A 20410-nucleotide genomic window follows, 5' to 3' on the forward strand; every position below is an offset into this window, starting at 1 on the left:
TGACTAACGTGAATTGTTTTCTGTTAGTTCTGTTGAATTTAAAAAGAATTTATTTCGGAGTAAATGGGCCCAATAATATAATATAATATAATATAATATAATATAATATAATATAATATAATATAATATTTAATAATAATAATAATTCTTTACTAACGTGAATTGTTTTCTGTTCACTTCTGTTGAACTTGGAAAGGGTTTACTTCGGAGTAAATGTGCCCAATAATAATCATAATCATAATAATAATGCAATTAATAATATAATATATTTAATGATAATAATAATAATTCTTTACTAACAGGAATTTTTTTTCTGTTCACTTCTGTTGAACTTGGAAAGGATTTACTTCGGAGTAAATGTGCCCAATTATAATATAATATAATATAATATAATATAATATAATATAATATAATATAATATAATATAATATAATATAATTGTTTTCTGTTCACTTCTGTTGAACTTTGCAAAGGTTTACTTTGGAGTAAATATGCCAATAATAATAATAATAATAATAATAATAATATAATTAATATTTTTTATTATTTACTAACCGGAATTGTTTTCTATTCACTTCTGTTGAACTTTGCAAAGGTTTACTTTGGAGTAAATATGCCAATAATAATAATAATAATAATATAATTAATATTTTTTATTATTTACTAACAGGAATTGTTTTCTATTCACTTCTGTTGAACTTTGCAAAGGTTTACTTTGGAGTAAATATGCCAATAATAATAATAATAATAATAATAATATAATTAATATTTTTTATTATTTACTAACAGGAATTGTTTTCTATTCACTTCTGTTGAACTTTGCAAAGGTTTACTTTGGAGTAAATATGCCAATAATAATAATAATAATAATAATATAATTAATATTTTTTATTATTTACTAACCGGAATTGTTTTCTATTCACTTCTGTTGAACTTGGAAAGGGTTTACTTCAGCGTAAATGTGCCTAACATTTTAAAGTATTATTAATATTAATATGATTATATAATTAATAATATCATATTATTATTATTATTATTATTATTTACTAACAAGAATTGTTCTCTGTTCACTTCTGTTGAACATGGAAAGTGTTTCTTTTGCAATAAATCTGCCTAAAATTATTACTATTAATAATAGTAATAGTAATAATTATTATTTACTAACCAGAATTGTTTTCTGTGCACTTCTATTAAACTTGGGAAAAGGTTTACTTTTCAGTAAATGCGCCTGAAACCGCCCTATAGAAAGAAGCTTGGATTGGGCCAATATCTAATAATAATAATAATAATAATAATAATAATAATAATGGCTCCATTACTATCCCGCCTTAAAACGCAGTAAATTCCAAAGTTGACTGTAGGGATGGTTAGAAATACAAGGGGGAATAGTATTTTAGACCTCACCATCCACAATGATTGTTTGTTTATGATTTCCCAGAATTGTTTGTCACCTTGTTTTCCTCTCTTCTGGGGATTCTGTGTCCTCCTGTTTCTTGGGCAGTGGGGCTCTTTGAGGGACCCCCTGTTTGCGTGTCAGAAAGGGACCCCCTCTCCTTCCCTTCTTCTCCTTCCCCTCTTTCATCCTCTCCCTCCCTTCTTTCTGAAAGCAACAAGTCCTGAAATGGGATGAAATGGGGGTCAAACGTAGAAAGGTTTCCTTGTTTAGGGACGCCAAAAAAGGAGCTCGAATTCAAGCCTTTCCTAGAGAAAGGCGGCATTCCCCATTCCCGTAAATACACAAGACAAAAATAAAATCCCTTCACACAGCGGTATAAATACACGTGTACTGGAGATTTCTTCATCTGCTTGCCTCTGGGGTGGGCTAGACGCATATTATTATTATTATTATTATTATTATTATTATGCGACTTGAGATACTGCAAGTGGCTTCTGGTGTGAGAGAATTGGCCGTCTGCAAGGACGTTGCCCAGGGGATGTTGGCCGGACGATTATTATTATTATTATTATTATTATGAAATTGCAAGTCGCTTCTGGTGTGAGAGAACTGGCCATCTGCAAGGACTTTGCTCAGTGGACGTTTCCCGGATGTTTTTTTTTTATTTATTTATTTATTTATTTAGCAGTATTCACCTCCGTTGGAGGGACTCAGTCCGGTTTCCAACATCAGTATTACAGACAGTCACTAAAACATCATATTCTAAATCACACTAAAACATTAAAATAGCAAGATACAATCATATAATTACAGTGGTCAGACATAATCAAAAATCATTATTCGTTGTCATCCATTCATATCACAGGATCATGGCTCATTCGTGGAATGGCAATCCCCAAAGCCAAGTTTTCACCTGTTTCCTGAACGTTAAGATAGAAGGGGCAGTTCTGATCTCCAGTGGAGGGGAGTTCCAGAGTCGAGGGGCCACCACAGAGAAGGTCCTGTCTCTCGTTCCCACCAGCCGCGCCTGTGAGGCCGGTGGGATCAAGAGCAGGGCCCCTCCAGATGATCTTAGCAATCTTGATGGTTCATAGGGGAGGATGCGTTCGGACAGATAAATTATTATTATTAAGAAACTGCAAGTCACTTCTGGTGTGAGAGAACTGGCCATCTGCAAGGACTTTGCTCAGTACACAGGACTTTGCTCAGTGGACGTTGCCCAGATGATGATGATGATGATGATTATTATTATGAAACTGCAAGTTGCTTCTGGTGTGAGAGAATTGGCCGTCTGCAAGGATGTTGCCCAGGGGACGTTGTCCGGGTGTTTATTATTATTATTATTATTATTATTATTATTATTATTATTATATTTGAAACACAACAGGATGAGTCCACATCAGACACTCTGCTGGCTGTTGTATTGGATCACACATTATTATTAAGAAACTGCAAGTCGCTTCTGGTGTGAGAGACTTGCCCGTCTGCAAGGATGTTGCCCAGGGTGTTTTGATGTTTGACCATCCTTGTGGAAGGCTTCTCTCATATCCTTGCATTGGGAGCTGGAGCTGACAGAGGGAGCTCATCTGAACTCTCCGCAGATTTGAACCTGCGACCTGTCCTGCTAGCACTGGGGCTCCTATTATTATTATTATTATTATTATTATTATTTAATATTTATTTAATCTATATAAATAAAAATGTAATATTCGTTTGTGGAATTAACAGAACTCAAAAACCACTGGGTGAATTGACACCAAATTTGGACACAAGACACCTAACAATCTAATGTATGTCCTTCACTCAAAAAAATGCTGGAAAACACAGTGTAAGGGACTTAAAATGCCAAAAAACACAAAAATACATAACGCATGCACAAAACCACATATATACACATATACACAAATATATGCACACATACACAAATGTATACAACTGGGCCACAGCAATATTTAATGAAGATAATAAGACTTGTAAAAAAGGTAAACGGAAAGGTATTCCCCTGACATTAAGTCCAGTCGTGTCCGACTCTGAGGGTTGGTCTCATCTCCATTTCTAAGCCACAGAGCCAGATTTGAACCTAGACACCTCCAAGATCATGTGGCCAGCATGACTGCATGGAGTGCTGTTACCTTCTCATCATTACCTTCTACTCAGATTTGCATGTATAAGAAATGCTAGGTTGGCAGAAGCTGGGGCTAACAGCGGGAGCTCACCCTACTCCCTGGATTCAAACCTGCAACCTTTCAGTCAGCAAGTTCAGCAGCTCAGTGGTTTAACCCACTGTGCCACCAGCAGCTCCAGATAGCTATATAGGTGGTGGATAAATGGATAGAAATTTATAGGCAGAGTTGATGGATAGATACATATATATATGAATTATAGAGATGGTAGATGGATGGATGGATAGATAGATAGATAGATAGATAGATAGATAGATAGGTAGATAGATAGATAGAGACAGTGGATAGATAGATAGATAGTACATAAATGGGTAGAAATAGATAGATAAATAGAGATATAAATAGAGATATAAATGGTGGATAAATTAATACAAATAGATGAATAATCATTTATTTATGTATAAATATAGATGGTTAATAGATGTAGACGGCGATAGATAATGGATAGACTGATAAATTATAGGTAGATAGATAGACAGCGATAATATATACATGGATAGATACTTTTTGTTGTTGTTGTTACACTTATACTTACTTATTCTACTTTATTTGATGTAATGATGAATTTTAAACCACTGCAGTATGCGTCATTTTTGTTTTGTGTATTTGAATAGATGTATTTTATGGAGATACGTTATGATAGATGTCTTTGATGGAGTGTTTTCAAATGATGACGTGTTTGTTTATGTTTTTGTCATGCTGTCACCCGCCTCCAGCTGTGAGGAGAGGCGGGCAATCAATAAATTATTATTATTATTATTATTATTATTATTATTATTATTATCTTTACATTTCACCTTATTTCCTGTTTTTTTCTTGTCCCCAGACCATCCTGAACTCCATGCACAAGTACCAGCCCCGGTTCCATATCGTGAGAGCCAATGACATCCTCAAGTTACCTTACAGCACTTTCCGAACATACGTGTTCCCAGAGACCGACTTCATTGCGGTCACGGCCTACCAGAATGACAAGGTGGGTGATGGAGGATGTATATAGTATGTTTGTGCCAGGATACTGGATGTATAGTATGTTTGGGACGGGAGACTCCCTATCTATCTCTATCCCTATCCATCTATACATATATTCATATGTATCTATTATCAACCATCAATATTTATATCTATCCATCTATCTATCAATCTATCTATCTATCTATCTATCTATCTATCTATCTATCTATTTCTTTCCCATTATCCATTATCTGTATCTATATTTATATCTATAGCTATCCATTGACTCTTGTCTGTCTGTCTGTCTATCTATCTATCTATCTATCTATTTATATAAACCATCTGTATATTTATATCTATATCTCTCCATCAACCCTATCTATCTATCTATCTATCTATCTATCTATCTATTCATCTATCTATTTCTATTCAATTATCCACCATTCTATCTATTTATCTATCTATCTATCCATCTATCTATCTATCTATCTATCTATCTGTCTATCATCTATCTATCTATCTATCTATCTATCTATCTATCTATCTATTTTTATCCAGTTATCCACCATCTGTATCTATATTTATATCTATATCTATCAATCAACCAACTCTATCTATTTCTATCCAATTATCCACCATCTGTATCTATCAGTCAACTCTATCTATCTATCTATCTATCTATCTATCTATCTATCTATCTATCTATTTCTATCCAGTTACCCACTATCTATATTTATAGCTATATCTATCAATCAACCAACTCTATCTATCTATCTATCTATCTATCTATCTATCTATCTATCTATTTCTATCCAATTGTCCACCAACTGTATCTATATTTATATCTATATCTATCAATCAACTCTATCTATCTATTTATCTACCTATTTCCATCCAATTATCCACCATCTGTATCTATCTATATTGAACCGCTCCGAGTCACCTCTGGACTGAGAGGGGCAGTATATAAATATGGTAAATAAATAAAATAAATAAATAATTATATCTTTCAACTCTATCTATCTATCTATCTATCTATCTATCTATTTCTATCCAATTATCCACCATCTGTATCAATATTTATATTTATATCTATATCTCTCCATCAACTATGTCTATCTATCTATCTATCTATCTATCTATCTCTATCCATATATCCATCATCTATATCTATATCTATCTAGCTCTCAATCTATCCACTGTCTGTATCCATAGATAATCTGTCCATCTCTCTATTGATCCACCATCTATATATATATATATATGGACACCTTTATTACCTCCCCGCTTTTACAGCACTACCTATTTATCTACTCACTTTGCTGTCTTCGATCTGCTAGATGGGCAGAAGCTGGGGTGACAAGTAGGCGCTTACCCCAACCTGGGCTTGAACTGTCAATCGAAAGATTTACTGCAGCTGGCGGTTAACCTGCTGTGCTAAAGCCCGGCCCTCATTGTTCCTGGAAAGCTATGGTGGTCCACTTTCTCTGTCCTTCTTAAGCCATAAAGGGCAGGTGTCTCACAAACTGCAACTCCCAAGTTTCCATAGAGGCTAAACAGTGTCAAACAGCATTAATTCTACAGCGTAGATGCACCCAGAGCTTCCTTCCCGCTCCCTTTTGCCTGGGGCCTCCCCATTCCAATTTGGAATAAAATGTTCATCGATTATGAACTTGGCCATAAAGTTTACGAGGAAAAATAGGCCTGTTATGAAGCTGGGTATGGAGCTGTAAACAAACATTGCCTGCCAGGGTGTGTTGCAGTGCGCATAAATATAAAAGCAACTCAGAGTCCTTATTCCTGCCAATAAACACCTTTCCAGCTGTATTAATTTTCCTTGAAGAACAGCAGCTTCTAGTTTGGTGGGATTGGTGTCTAATATCTACCTGGATTCAGTTCTGTACTTTGTCTGTGGGTTTATATAAGGCTCACTTTGGATCTGGATCAAGACTGAAAAGTGGGGTCTAGATAATAATAATAATAATAATAATAATAATAATAATAATAATGTATTACTACTACTACTAATAATAATAATAATATGATGATGATGATGATAGTAGTAGCAATAATAATAATAATAATAATAATAATAATAATAATAATAATATAATACACTAGGTTTATATTCCGCTTTATCTCCCTGGAGGGACCCAGGGCGGATTACAATACACATATAAGGCAAACATTCAATGCCTTTTTACATAACGAATGACATACAATACACAAACAAAGGTAAAGGCATTCCCATTTTAATCTATGGAGTCTGGAGGCAATGCTGAACTCTGGCCATGGGGAGGTGCTCTTGTTCAATTTTTCCTTGCCGTAGACATCTCCGATTGTGTTGCCGGCATGTCTGCATATCTGCTTGGGGTGCCTTTTACCTTCCCGCCGAGGCGGTACCTATTGATCTACTTGCATTGCATGCTTTTGAACTGCTAGGTAGGCAGAAGCTAGGACTGACAATCAGGAGCTCACCCCCACTTGTGACTTTGAACTGTTGATGCTCCCCATGGCCAGAGCTGAGCATCGTCTCTAGACGCCGGAGATGAAAAGGGGAAAGCCTTTACCTTTGTCTGTGTATTGTATGTCTTTGCTTGTTATGTAAAAAGGCATCGAATGTTTGTCTTATATGTAATCCGCCCCGAGTCCCTAGGGGGAGATAAACTGGAATATAAATAAAGTGTATTATTATTATTATGAATATGATATTATTATTATTATTATTATTATTATTATTATTATTATTAGAAACACAACAAGATGAGTCCACACAAACAAGATAACTCTGCTGGCTGTATTATTATTATTATTATTATTATTATTATTATTATTATTTAGACCCCTTATATAAACCCACAAATCAAAGAATAGAACTGGATCCAGATAGACATTAGACAGCTAGTGGCTTTATCCGCTATGTTTCCACACTTATTATCATTATTATTATTATTATTATTATTATTATTATTATTCCTGCAGTGTAGATGTAACCAGTGTTGGAGAAAACTCATCCATTAAGAAGGACACTCGAAATATTCAAATTATTTTTCTTATTGAACAAAGCAATTATTTTTTGCCCGTACAAAAAAGAAAACAGAATTTGAAAACAGAATGAAAGACTTATGTTGTCTGGTATGCCTAGCTTTTTATCGTTGCTCAATGTCTTTTATTATATGTCTTTTAAAGGTATTTTCTTTAATGTATGTTTTTTCACTGTGTCGTGCCCTACCGTGAATGGTAAACTATTATTATTATAATTAATAATAATAATAAATCATATATATGTTTGTGTATTTATTGGACAGATCACCCAGCTGAAAATAGATAACAACCCCTTTGCAAAGGGATTTCGCGATACCGGAAATGGAAGACGAGAAAAAAGGTAATAATAATAATAATAATAATAATAATAATAATAATGGTTGAATATCCTTTTTATCCAAAATAATAATAATAATAATGCTTTTAACATGAGTGAAACCATCCTCCCACTCTCAGAAACAAACCTTCCCCATCTCCCCATAGTTTGGCAGAGAAGGCTTGTAGAACTACAACTCCCATAAATTCAGAGCATTGAGCCATAGCCGTTGAAGTGGTGTCAAACTGTATTAATTATACAGTGTGGACACACTCCGAATCTCTGGATTTTAGTCTGAGCTCCAAAGAAACCACCTTTAGAAGGTATGGAAAGTTACTTCCTTCGATAGATCCAGAACCTTAGAAAGGTCCTTTTGAAGTTCAGACTAAAACCCAAAACAGGTACAAGTGTTTTAAGTGACTTGTGTGGATTATAATCTTCGTCCAGCCTCCTCCAATGGGTCAAATAAATAAATACAAATACACTTTATTTATATTTGGCTCTATCTCCCCAAAGGGATTCAGAGCGGATTACAGTATACACATTTATTGTAAGACCGTAGGATCTATATATCAATATTAAATAACACTCACAAGCCATTTTTGCTTTGAAATGGATATATTGCTCCTGACATCTATAGGCAAACATTCAATGCATTTTATACAGCGAGCAATGACATACAATACACAAGCAAAGGCAAAGGTTGGTAGAAGCTCGGGCTAACAGTGGGAGCTCACCCTGACCTGTGGCTTCAAACTGCCAACCTTCTGGTCAGCAGTTTTTCTGCAGCTAGTAGTTTAGAAGAGGGAATGAAGGGAGAACTCTACACATGCTCTAGTGACCATGGGTTCCCACTCTCTTAAGGTCTGTTCATGTCTCCCACAAAACCAGGAAACAGTTGACGCTTCCATCCCTGCGGATGTATGAAGATCAGTGCAAACCAGACCGAGATGGGGCCGAATCCGATGCGTCCTCGTGTGAACCCAATGCGGGTCGGGACTCGCTTCACTCCCCTTTGGGGACCACAGCATCCAGCCCCCTCCGACTCCATCGCAACAGCAGAGGTGAGAACAAGGAAATGTGAAATGAAGCAGTATATTATTATTATTATTATTATTATTATTATTATTATTATTATTAATATTCTGCTCTATCTCCCCGAGGAGACTCAGAGTGGATTACGAAATACATATATGGCAAGCATTCAATGCCGTTATACACTTAACAAAGACAGACAATACAGAGACAGAGGCAAAGGCTATTGTATACACTATTTTACTGAATTTGGTGCAGGAAACAATGTTCTCCCTGAGCCATCAGAAAGCAAAAGTGCCAGTGTCTCAGCCACCTTGGACTTTGGAGTAATTCAGATTTCTGGATAAGGGATACTCGATCAATAGATATAAAATGTATTCAGATTTTTTTCCCCCTTTCAGAGTTCAGTTTTGGGACTATGAAGTCCTAAATCCTTGTAGTTTTGCAATAGAAGAACAGTTAGACTGAGATTGAAGGAATAGCCCTGTTCTCTACTGCCATCTACTGTTTGGTTGAAAAACAAGTCAAGATTTCTTTCCAGAAGTCTTTTGCCATCATCCTAAATAAAGCAATTGTTCAATTTTAGATTGTTTTTGGCTACCTCGAATCTCTCGCTACCTTGAATAATAATAATAATAATAATAATAATAATAATAATAATAATGGGCTGTTGTAGGTTTTTTCGGGCTATACGGCCATGTTCTAGAGGCATTCTCTCCTGACGTTTCACCTGCAGCTATGGCAAGCATCCTCAGAGGTAGCGAGGATGCTTGACATAGATGCATCCTACCTCTGAGGATGCTTGCCATAGTTGCAGGCGAAACGTCAGGAGAGAATGCCTCTAGAACATGGCCGTATAGCCCGAAAAAACCTACAACAGCCCAGTGATTTCGGCCATGAAAGCCTTTGACAACAACAACAACAACAACAACAACAACAACAACAACAACAACAATGTTTATTATTATTCGAAACACCACAAGATGAATCCACAGCAGACACTGCTGGCTGTTGTATTGGATCACACGTCGGACCCTTCCGAAGTGTCTAGGACTGTGTGATGTATCAGCGAATAATGTGTGCAGATCCCAGTAAGGTGGCCTTTTGCAGCTGGCAGATGGTAATTTTGTCAGCGCCGATTGTGTTTAAGTGCAGGCCAAGGTCTTTAGGCACTGCACCCAGTGTGCCGATCACCACTGGGACCACCTTTACTGGTTTGTGCCAGAGACTTTTATTATTATTATTATTAGCTAGTAAAGGTGGACTCAGTGATGATCGGCACGCTGGGTGCAGTGCCTAAAGACCTTGACTTGCACTTGAAAATAATCGGTGCTGATAAAATTACCACCTGTCAACTGCAAAAGGTCACCATTCAACATAGTCACCATGCAATAGGGGTGTTTTAATAGTCTTATATGTTATTTCTATATTTCAACTATGTTGCACCCCACTTTAAGCTTTGAGAAATGCGTACAAAATTATTATTATTATTATTATTATTATTATTATTATTCGCCAGTAAAGGTGGTCTCAATGGTGATAATAATAATAATAATAATAATAATAAGGATTTAGAGATCGAACTACAAAAACTCTAGCACAAGCCAGTTAAGGTGGTTCCAGTGGTGATTGGCACAATGGGTACAGTGCCTAAAGACCTTAGCCTGCACTTGAAAACAATCGGCGCTGACAAAATCACCAGCTGTCAGTTGCAAAAGGCCACCATTCAGCATAATCATTTTAATAGTCTTATATGTTATTTATATATTTCAACTATGTTGCACCCCACTTTAAGCTTTGAGAAATGCGTACAAAATAATAATAATAATTATTATTATTATTATTATTATTATTATTATTATTATTATTCGCCAGTAAAGGTGGACTCAATGGTGATTGGCACACTGGGTGCAGTGCCTAAAGACCTTGGCCTGCACTTGAAAACAATTGGTGTTGACAAAATCACCAGCTGTCAGCTGCAAAAGACCAGTCTCCTCGGTTCTGCATGCATTAGTGTCTGGAATTACATCTCATAGTCTTAGACACTTGGGAAGTGTCCGAAGTGTGATCCAGTACAAGTGTGATCCAGTACAATAGCCAGCAGAGTGATCTTGTTTGCTGTGGACTCATCTTGTTGTGTACAATAATAAATGGAACAATCAGGTTTCCACTTGTTTCCAAAAGTAATTTTCCTTAAGCTTTTTATGGTATCCAAAATCTCTCAAACAGCTTAAGGAGAGGCGGTTAATAAAGTTTATTATTATTATTATTATTATTATTATTTCATTTTAATCAAATAAAAGATGCTGAACTAAACCAAATAGGGGACAGTACTGAACTGCAACTCTCATCATCACGAGCAGTGGTCAGGAATAATAGGACCCTCACCTCTTAAATTTATCACATTTATTTGAATTTTTGGTGCATTTTTTTGTTTGTTTCCCCCTGGCAGAAGACAAAGGCAGTGACCAGGAGTTGGAGAAGCTTCCGGAAGGGAAGAGACCTAGTCCCGACCCGGGTGCCTGCAGCCCGCGCAGCAGCGCCAGCCCCCGTTTGCCCGGCGAAGAGAGGAGTCAAGAGCGGGCCTCCAAGGCCAAGGAGGCCTCCAAGGAGGCCAACAGCGAGGGCTCGCTTTTCAGCCCCTTGAGTTTGGAGAAGGACAAGATGGAGGGCAAGAGGAAAGAGCAGCCACAACCACAGCAGTCGGAAGGGTCCAAGAAAGAAGCCGCCCCCGACTGCAGGCCTCTGGGGGTCAGCAAGGAGTCCTTTTCCCCACTCATGGTCCAGACGGACAGCCCACCGCACCTGAGCACCGGGCACCTGCAGAGCCTGGCTCTCTCCAGCCTCCACGGGCAGCAGTTCTTCAACCCCTTGAGCACCGGGCAGCCCTTCTTCATCCACCCGGGACAGTTCGCCATGGCCCCGGGGGCCTTCTCCGCCATGGGCATGGGACACTTGTTGGCCTCTGTGGCTGGCGCCGGGGGCCTGGAAAACGGGGGTCTCTCGGCTGGTGGTCAATCAGCTGCCGGCACCGCCACCCCTTTCCCCTTCCACCTCTCCCAGCACATGTTGGCATCTCAGGTAAGGGGCAACGAGCGAGGAGTACTGGGGTTGACCATGAGGCTAATGGGATGTTGGCGAAGCATCCGCTTCACACACAGGAGGTCCCAGACTCTGGGACTCCAAGATTCTGGGAGACCCTTTTCTTTGCACTATTTGCAAGAACAGGGTTTCCGTAACACAAATAAACAAATACACAGTAGCTTTACACGCAGCAGCCTTCACACTGCAGCTTTCCCACACAAGGCTTCTCTCACACAGAGGTTTACCTCACACTCCTCAGGACGACACTAGCTTTGGCCCACTGACTCTAACAGGCTTCGGCCTACACATTCTTTCAGTGCTTGACTCACACGAGAACAGGGTTTCCGTAACACAAATAAACAAATACACAGTAGCTTTACACGCAGCAGCCTTCACACTGCAGCTTTCCCACACAAGGCTTCTCTCACACAGAGGTTTACCTCACACTCCTCAGGACGACACTAGCTTTGGCCCACTGACTCTAACAGGCTTCGGCCTACACATTCTTTCAGTGCTTGACTCACACGAGAACAGGGTTTCCATAACACAAATAAACAAATACACAGTAGCTTTACACGCAGCAGCCTTCACACTGCAGCTTTCCCACACAAGGCTTCTTTCACACAGAGGTTTACCTCACACTCCTCAGGACGACACTAGCTTTGGCCCACTGACTCTAACAGGCTTCGGCCTACACATTCTTTCAGTGCTTGACTCACACGAGAACAGGGTTTCCGTAACACAAATAAACAAATACACAGTTGCTTTACACGCAGCAGCCTTCACACTGGACCTTTCCCACACAAGGCTTCTCTCACACAGAGGTTTACCTCACACTCCTCAGGACGACTCTAGCTTTGGCCCACTGACTCTAACAGACTTCAGCCTACACATTCTTTCAGTGCTTGACTCACACGAGAACAGGGTTTCTGTAACACAAATAAACAAATACACAGTAGCTTTACACACAGCAGCCTTCACACTGGAGCTTTCCCACACAAGGCTTCTCTCACACAGAGGTTTACCTCACACTCCTCAGGACGACACTAGCTTTGGCCCACTGACTCTAACAGGCTTCGGCCTACACATTCTTTTAGTGCTTGACTCACACTTTTGTAGTTGTTAATACTCAGTTAATTTTTAATATTTCTGACATCCTTTTCACCCACAGGCCAGCAAGCAAATTAATACAAACAGCAGGGACGGTCTAAAATGTGTTTTAATTTGATGAATTGCTTTTTATATGTATTTTAGAACTTATTTATTGTGTATTGTCGAAGGCTTTCATGGCCAGAATCACTGGGTTGTTGTAGCTTTTTTCGGGCTATATGGCCATGCCTCTAGAACATGGTCATATAGCCCGAAAAAACCTACAACCCAGTTATTTATTGTGTATGTGCTACTGCGGCCCTGATGTTGCAGGGATTCTCAATGGCAGACAAATTGTTACTCATTTTGGTCAACCATTTATGGTGACCCCATGAATGAGAGACCTCCAACCTCTCCTGCTCATCAAGGGCCCCACTCAGGTCTTGCAAACCTTTCTCTATGTTGAAAGTCTCTCATTTATGGAGTCACCATAAATCCAAGTTGACTCAATAGCAGTAGGGACTTCCAGCGTCTCCAGGTCGTCAAGTTGACTTTGATCGTTCTTTTTGGCCATTAGGTTGACTACATAAATGAGAGACCTCCAACATCCCCTGGTCATCAACATCCCCATGGCACCTAGATATGGTCAACCATTTATGGCGACCCCATGAATGAGAGACCTCCAACTTCTCCTGCTCAAGGGCCTCACTCAGCTCTTGCAAATCTTCCTCAATGTTGAAGGTCTCTCATTTATGGGGTCATCATAAATCTAAGTTGACTCAATGGCCAAATTAATAGCAGTAGGGACTTCCGGCATCTCCAGGTCGTCAAGTTGACGTTGATTGTTCTTTTCAGCCATTAGGTTGACTCCATAAATGAGAGACCTCCAACATCCCCTGGTCATCAACAGCCCCATGGCTACCTAGATGTGGAGGTCTCTCATTTATTTATCTTGCATTGCATACTTTCAAACTGCTAGATAGGCAGAAGCTAGGGCTGACAGTCGGGAACTCATCCCGACTCATGGCTTTGAACTGATAATGCTCTGGTCAGCAGCTTTTCCTACAGTCAGCAGTTTTAACCGCTGTGCTACTGTGGCCCTGATGTTGCAGGGATTCTCAATGGCAGACAGATTGTTACACATTTTGGTCCACCATTTATGTTGACCCCCATGAATGAGAGACCTCCAATCTCTCCTGCTCATCAAGGGCCTCACTCAGGTCTTGCAAACCTTCCTCGATGTTGAAGGTCACCATAAGTCCAAGTTGACTCAATAGCAGTAGGGACTTCCAGCATCTCCAAGTCATCAAGTTGACTTTGATTGTTCTTTTTGGCCATTAGGTTGACTCCATAAATGAGAGACCCTGGTCATCAACATCCCCATAGCTACCTAGATATGATCAACCATTTATGGCGACCCCATAAATGAGAGACCTCCAATTTCTCCTACTCATCAAGGGCCTAACTCAGGTCTTGCAAATCTTCCTCAATGTTGAAGGTCTCTCATTTATGGGGTCACCATAAATCCAATTGGAACCAATGGCCAAATTAATAGCAGTAGGGACTTTTGACATCTCCAGGTCATCAAGTTGACGTTGATTGTTCTTTTCAGCCATTAGGTTGACTCCATAAATGAGAGACCTCCAACATCCCCTGGTCATCAACAGCCCCTCTCTGGTCTTGCAAACTCAGAAATGCAATGGCCGACATCAAGATATGTCAGAGGGAGAGCTAATGATTTTCCCCATCCACTCTTATAGAACGACAAAGACTTTTGTGAGCACGGTGTTCTGGAGAGCTTGCTAATCCCCTTATCGTAGATGAGAGGCTATTTAAAGCTGAGCTGATGTGGGACTGAGCCATATTCTGGAAAGCAATATTTGAGACTAAGGTCCAGGAAGCTATTGCATTGGACTTGGCTGTGTGTAGACACAGACTAAGATGCTGTTGTGTGCAGGCTAAGTCCAGACTTGAGATGAGTTTGTATGGGATGTGTAGCATGCACAGTTCTAGGTTCGGATCCCCACATCCCTAGTCAAGAGGACTGCTATGGAAGGCAATTGAAATGACCCTGAGCCGGAAAGCTGTTTCTAGAAACAAGACTAAGTATTATTTTTGGGCTTGGCCTCATGTTAGCTGCCCTGAGTCCCCTTTGGGGAGATGGTGGTGGAGTATAAATAAATATTATTATTATTGTTGTTGTTGTTGTTGTTGTTGTTATTATTATTATTATTATTATTATTATTATTATGTGAACCAGTCATTGCAATGAAAATAGTCTGGGTCTTGAGAGAAATCAGAGAGGTGGAAAATTGAAGAAAGAACCTCAAACGGTCTTCTGAGCCAAATTAATAAATTATTAAAATATTAATCTTAATGAATTATGTTATTAAATGTTTTAGCTGCTCTCTCTTCACAAAAGGTGCATGAAAATAATTTTAATTAGATGGAGACATCAGCAGCACGCAACTAGCAAGGGTAATAAAGATGGAGAGCAAGCCTAGAAGGAAAGGTTGAGGCCAGATTCAGGTTGGTGAAGCAAAGGCAGCGGTACCACGTTTTTCCTCTTTCAATATCACAAGAGCTGAGCAAGAGAGGAGAGGACAGGCTTGTTTCGCACTGCTCCAGAAGGTAGGAAGAGCTGAATGAGTTGAGGTTACAGGAGGGTCGATTTGGATTGCATTTTTCCCTGTCGAAGGGCTTCAAACTACAAGAAAGGAGATTCCATCTGAACATTAGGAAGAACTTCCTGACTATAAGAGCTGTTCAGCAGTGGAACTCTCTTCCCCAGAATGTGGTGGAGGCTCCTTCTTTGGAGGCTTTGAAACAGAGGCTGGATGGCCATCTGTCGGGGGTGTTTTGAATGCGATTTTCCTGCTTCTTGGCAGAATGGGGTTGGACTGGATGGCCCATGAGGCCTCTTCCTACTCTAGGATTCTATGATTCTATTCCTCTTTGATTGAATTGATGACATTCTGAACTGGCAACCTATTGGTTGGCAAAATTTACTGCAGCTGGTGGTTAACCCACTGTCCGAAAACCCGGCTCTTCATATTATTTCTTTGTTTGACTGACAGCGTGGCACTTTTGTTGTTGTACGCACACTGGGTGTAATGCACACAATTATTTAAAATACATTGAATAAAATAGACCTTAGTCTAAGTACTGTGTTTCCTCACTTATTGCGGGTGTTACGTTCCAGGACCACCCGCGAAAAGTGAAAATCCATGAAATAGGGATGCTATATATTGCATTCCAAGGGTGGGGCAGAAGCAAACAGAGATTTAAAAGCACCGTACACCTCTTTATTTGGTAGCTATTTCTGCTTTGCTTTGCAATCTCCCTTGATTGGCTATTTTGGACTTCAACTCCCTCAATTCCTCAAAGTCTACCGGTTGTAAGGAATTGTGGGAGTTGCAGTCCAAAACACCCGGAGAGTCAAAGTTTGTCCATACTTGCTCTAGGGTACAGAGCAAGTACCCTACTTGCAAGTACTCTACTTCACGGTTTGCTTTTCGCGGACTCGCTGTTTCGTGGTTTTTCTTTTCTGAGGCTGACGGGCCACAGAAAGGGAGGCTGGTGTGCGGACTGGACCTGAGACACAGCGAGGAAGGCCTGCTGGTCACGAATGCGGCCTTTGGCGCTACCGTGGCCCCGGAAGTGGCTCCAGACGCATTTATTGGGTTGACTCACAGCAGAGGCAGATAAGGAAGCGCGAGGGCTAGACTGCGCATGCTCGCATGAACGCTTCTTATATATGACCAATGGAAGTGGAGCACTTTCTAAAAGTGACCGAAGGATTTTGTTTATAAGGCAAAGGATTGTGCAGTGTATAAGTGTGTGGGGAGGGTTTATAAAGACTTAAAATAGTATATAACTACTAAAATAATGTATAAATATTAAAATAAATATTGCGTCCCTACTTTGCGGATTTTCACTTTTTGCGGGTGGTCCTGGAACGTGACACCAGTGATAAGTGAGGGAACACTGTATTTAGGCCAGAATTTGAAGTACAAATTAAAATGCAACAATGCAGTTGTGGGGCCTGAAAGCCTCGCCGGTTGTTCCAGCACAATGACATCTCATGTTTTCTTTTTCTTCTCTCTCTCTTTCTCTCATTTCAGGGAATCCCGGTGCCTACTTTTGGTGGACTCTTCCCCTACCCGTACACTTATATGGCGGCTGCTGCCGCGGCTGCGTCTGCCATGCCAGCCACCAGCGCTGCGACCGCTAGCTCTCTGTCCCGGAACCCCTTCCTGAGTAGTGCCCGTCCTCGACTCCGCTTCAGCCCCTACCAGATCCCAGTTGCCATCCCTCCCAGCACCAACCTCTTAACCACTGGCCTGCCGACCAGTCTGAATGCCGGCTCTGAAGGCTCTAAGCCCAGCAGCAGTCGGGAATCAAGCCCTCTCTCGGATCTCCCCCTCCCCAAATCCAGCAGCCAACGGGCCTCCTTGTCCCCCAAGGGATCCTTGAAGGATTCCATCAACGAGCTCCAAAACATCCAAAGACTGGTCAGTGGTTTAGAAACCCAGCGAGAAGTTTCTCCTGGTCGAGAGTCGCCCAAGTGACTGCCCACGGCGAGCCCCCCGATCAACCCCTGAAAGGGCTTCGAAGACCCTGGGCAGGAGATTATGTGTACAGCACAGTATAAATATTTATTTTTTAGGGAAAGGAAGAGTGGGATCAGAGGTGGAGTGGGAAGAAGAGTGGAGAAGACCTGTGGTGGAGGCCTACAAGAACACTCCGAAGGGAACAAGGACAACAGAAGGAGTGTCTGCTGCAGTCCAGGGACATAACCAAAGAGGGGGAACATACGAGATGGCACTGTTGTGAACCCCAGGTTCTGTCACACTGCAACGACCTCCAGATATACCATTTTCTTGGCCTTTCTTCTTGCTGAAAGAGCCAGCTGCATATTCTAAGTTTTGGCCAGAAAAAAAATCCATTTTGGGAAAAAAGGCTAAACTGGAATCTCTGGTTTGCGTAACTAACAATCTCATGGATGGATGGATGGATGGATGGATGGATGGATGGATGGATGGGAGATGGTTTAGAAGACCATGGTGATAAGAGATCATTTAGAATGCCATGATGGTAGAAAGTGGTGGGGAATTTACTTATAAGGAAGATCCTGGTGGTAGGAGATGACCTGGAAGACCATGATGGTGAGATATGATAGGGATTCTACCTATGAGGAAGATCCTGATGGCAATGGTTGATCTTTAAAACCATGATGGTGGTAGATAATCTTGAAGACCATGGTGGCAACAGTTGATCTTGATGACCATGATGGTGGGAGATGATCTTGAAGACCATGATGGTGGGGGATGGTTTTGAAGACCATAATAGTAGGAGATGATCTTGAAGACCATGATGGTGGGAGATGATCTTGAAGACCATGATGGTAGGAGACGATCTTGAAGACCATGATGGTGGGAGATGATCTCGAAGACCATGATGGTGGGAAATGTTCTTGAAGACCATGATGGTGGGAGATGATCTTGAAGACCATGATGGCGGGAGATGATCTTGAAGACCATGATGATGGGAGATGATCTTGAAGTCCATGGTGGTGGGAGATGATCTTGATGACCATGATGGCGGGAGATGATCTTGAAGTCCATGGTGGTCGGAGATGATCTTGAAGACCGTCTTGGTAGGAGATTATCTGGAAGGCCACAATGGCAGGAGATGATAGGAAAGTCCACCTACTTCTAATTATTTTGTGTGTGAGCGTGTATGTGCATAAATCAACCATCTTGGAGAAGTAATTTGCTCTTTTCTACATATAAGGATGACATTTCCAAACAGGGATGTTGGTTTGGGTCATTCATATCTTAAAGACAATGGAGAAAGCATTTTGGTTTCTTTTCTTTCAACAAGGTTCAGGCCGATTGGATGCCAGGCAAGCATTTTGAGGACAGTATATATATATATATATAAATATAAGAGGAAAGCAAAGTTTGTACTGCTAGCAGGTATCTTCTCACTGCTCTTTGAAGGCCATCCGGAAAACCGAAACGAAACTCGGATATTCAGAATTGGTACAATCATTGTGACTCCCCTCGCCCCTTTCAATCTTTTGGACTCTTACCTGTGTACTGGTTTTAAAAAATGAAAAAGAATAAAAAAGAAGCATAATATTTATGGAATAAATGGTAATTTGTGTAAATAAGCTATACGAATCCCAAGATATGCAAAAATTGGTATTAATTTATTTAGGGTTGTACATTGGCGTGTACATAATTAGAGTTTAACTCATCACATTTAATTGCTCTTTCTGTCTCTTCGTTTCATGTGAACATACATCTTGTAAAAGACCTATTTAGCTCTTTGTGAATGGAAGAAAATATGGGTTTTCTTTTGACTTTGGTGTCTAAAAAAAAGAAAGAAATAATAATAATTGTTTATCCCGCCTATACAAAGACAATCATGTGCCATTTGGGGGTGAAAAAGGAGAGGAGAACATATCATATCGACCAGCCTCTTCTCAAAGTTTAGAACAATTTGATATGGAATGAATGGGTAAAAAGAAAACATCACACCATCTTTTACTGCGCGGGGATGCAAGAAAGTACAGGTATAAACCTCAGGTTTTTATTTTTCACTCCAGAACAAGAAGAGAAAAAAACTAATGTGTGCGTAGGGAAGAAAACTCTGCCGCAAATCTATACTAAAAATTAAAATTATCACTTGGACAGCGTGCTATATATATTGTTTTAATTTTTTAAATGACATGATTAGGAATGTGCTGGTTATTTGGGACATCTATCTGTTCAGGTTTTTTTTTTTTTTTGGGATGAGTTCTGTCACATCTTTCAATAAAAAAAAATATTCAAAGAACACGTTGGTCTTTCCTAGTTTCCGGCTCGTTTTGTTTTCCTTGGAGGAGAGAATCGGTGAGAACATAAGAGTGAGTTAGTCCAATTTCTGAATTCTCCCAGTTGCCAATAGTTTTCTGTTGATTTACTTTTGCATTTAATTACTTTATTTTCCCCCTGATATAGGGACTCCAATAAGAAAGCCATTGTCAAACATTATCTAAGCAGAGTAAACAGTGCGCCAGGCAGAAGCTGAACAGTTCACTAGCCCAGGCCCAGCAGGGAAAGAAACCAAACCTGAATCACTTTTGGAACTCTAATAGGAAAGACTGTGAGAAAGGAGGCTGACAAATGCAATAAATCTATATAAATAAAACACTTAATTAGTAATAAATAAGGTGGGTAATAAATCCTATTATTATTATTATTATTATTATTATTAGCTATAGGGATTTGCTAGTCTAGGGAGCAAATTGCTTCAAGTTAT

The 20410-nt window shown here is 39.8% G+C and overlaps 1 protein-coding gene across 1 annotated transcript in view; it reads left to right on the top strand.

Moving 5' to 3' along the window:
* The window catches only part of TBX2 (T-box transcription factor 2), a 37705-nt gene extending 17760 nt beyond the window's left edge, over positions 1–19945 (top strand). The window contains exons 3-7 of the mRNA XM_060756799.2: positions 4406–4552; positions 7839–7915; positions 8783–8955; positions 11379–12007; positions 17224–19945. Coding sequence (XP_060612782.2) covers positions 4406–4552; positions 7839–7915; positions 8783–8955; positions 11379–12007; positions 17224–17670 — 1473 coding nt within the window. The 3' untranslated portion in view covers positions 17671–19945. The remainder of the gene's footprint in view (positions 1–4405; positions 4553–7838; positions 7916–8782; positions 8956–11378; positions 12008–17223) is intronic.
* The last annotated feature ends 465 nt before the right edge of the window (positions 19946–20410 follow it).

Source organism: Anolis sagrei, chromosome 11 (genome assembly GCF_037176765.1).
Source record: "Anolis sagrei isolate rAnoSag1 chromosome 11, rAnoSag1.mat, whole genome shotgun sequence".
Classification (NCBI taxonomy): Eukaryota; Metazoa; Chordata; class Lepidosauria; order Squamata; family Dactyloidae; genus Anolis; species Anolis sagrei.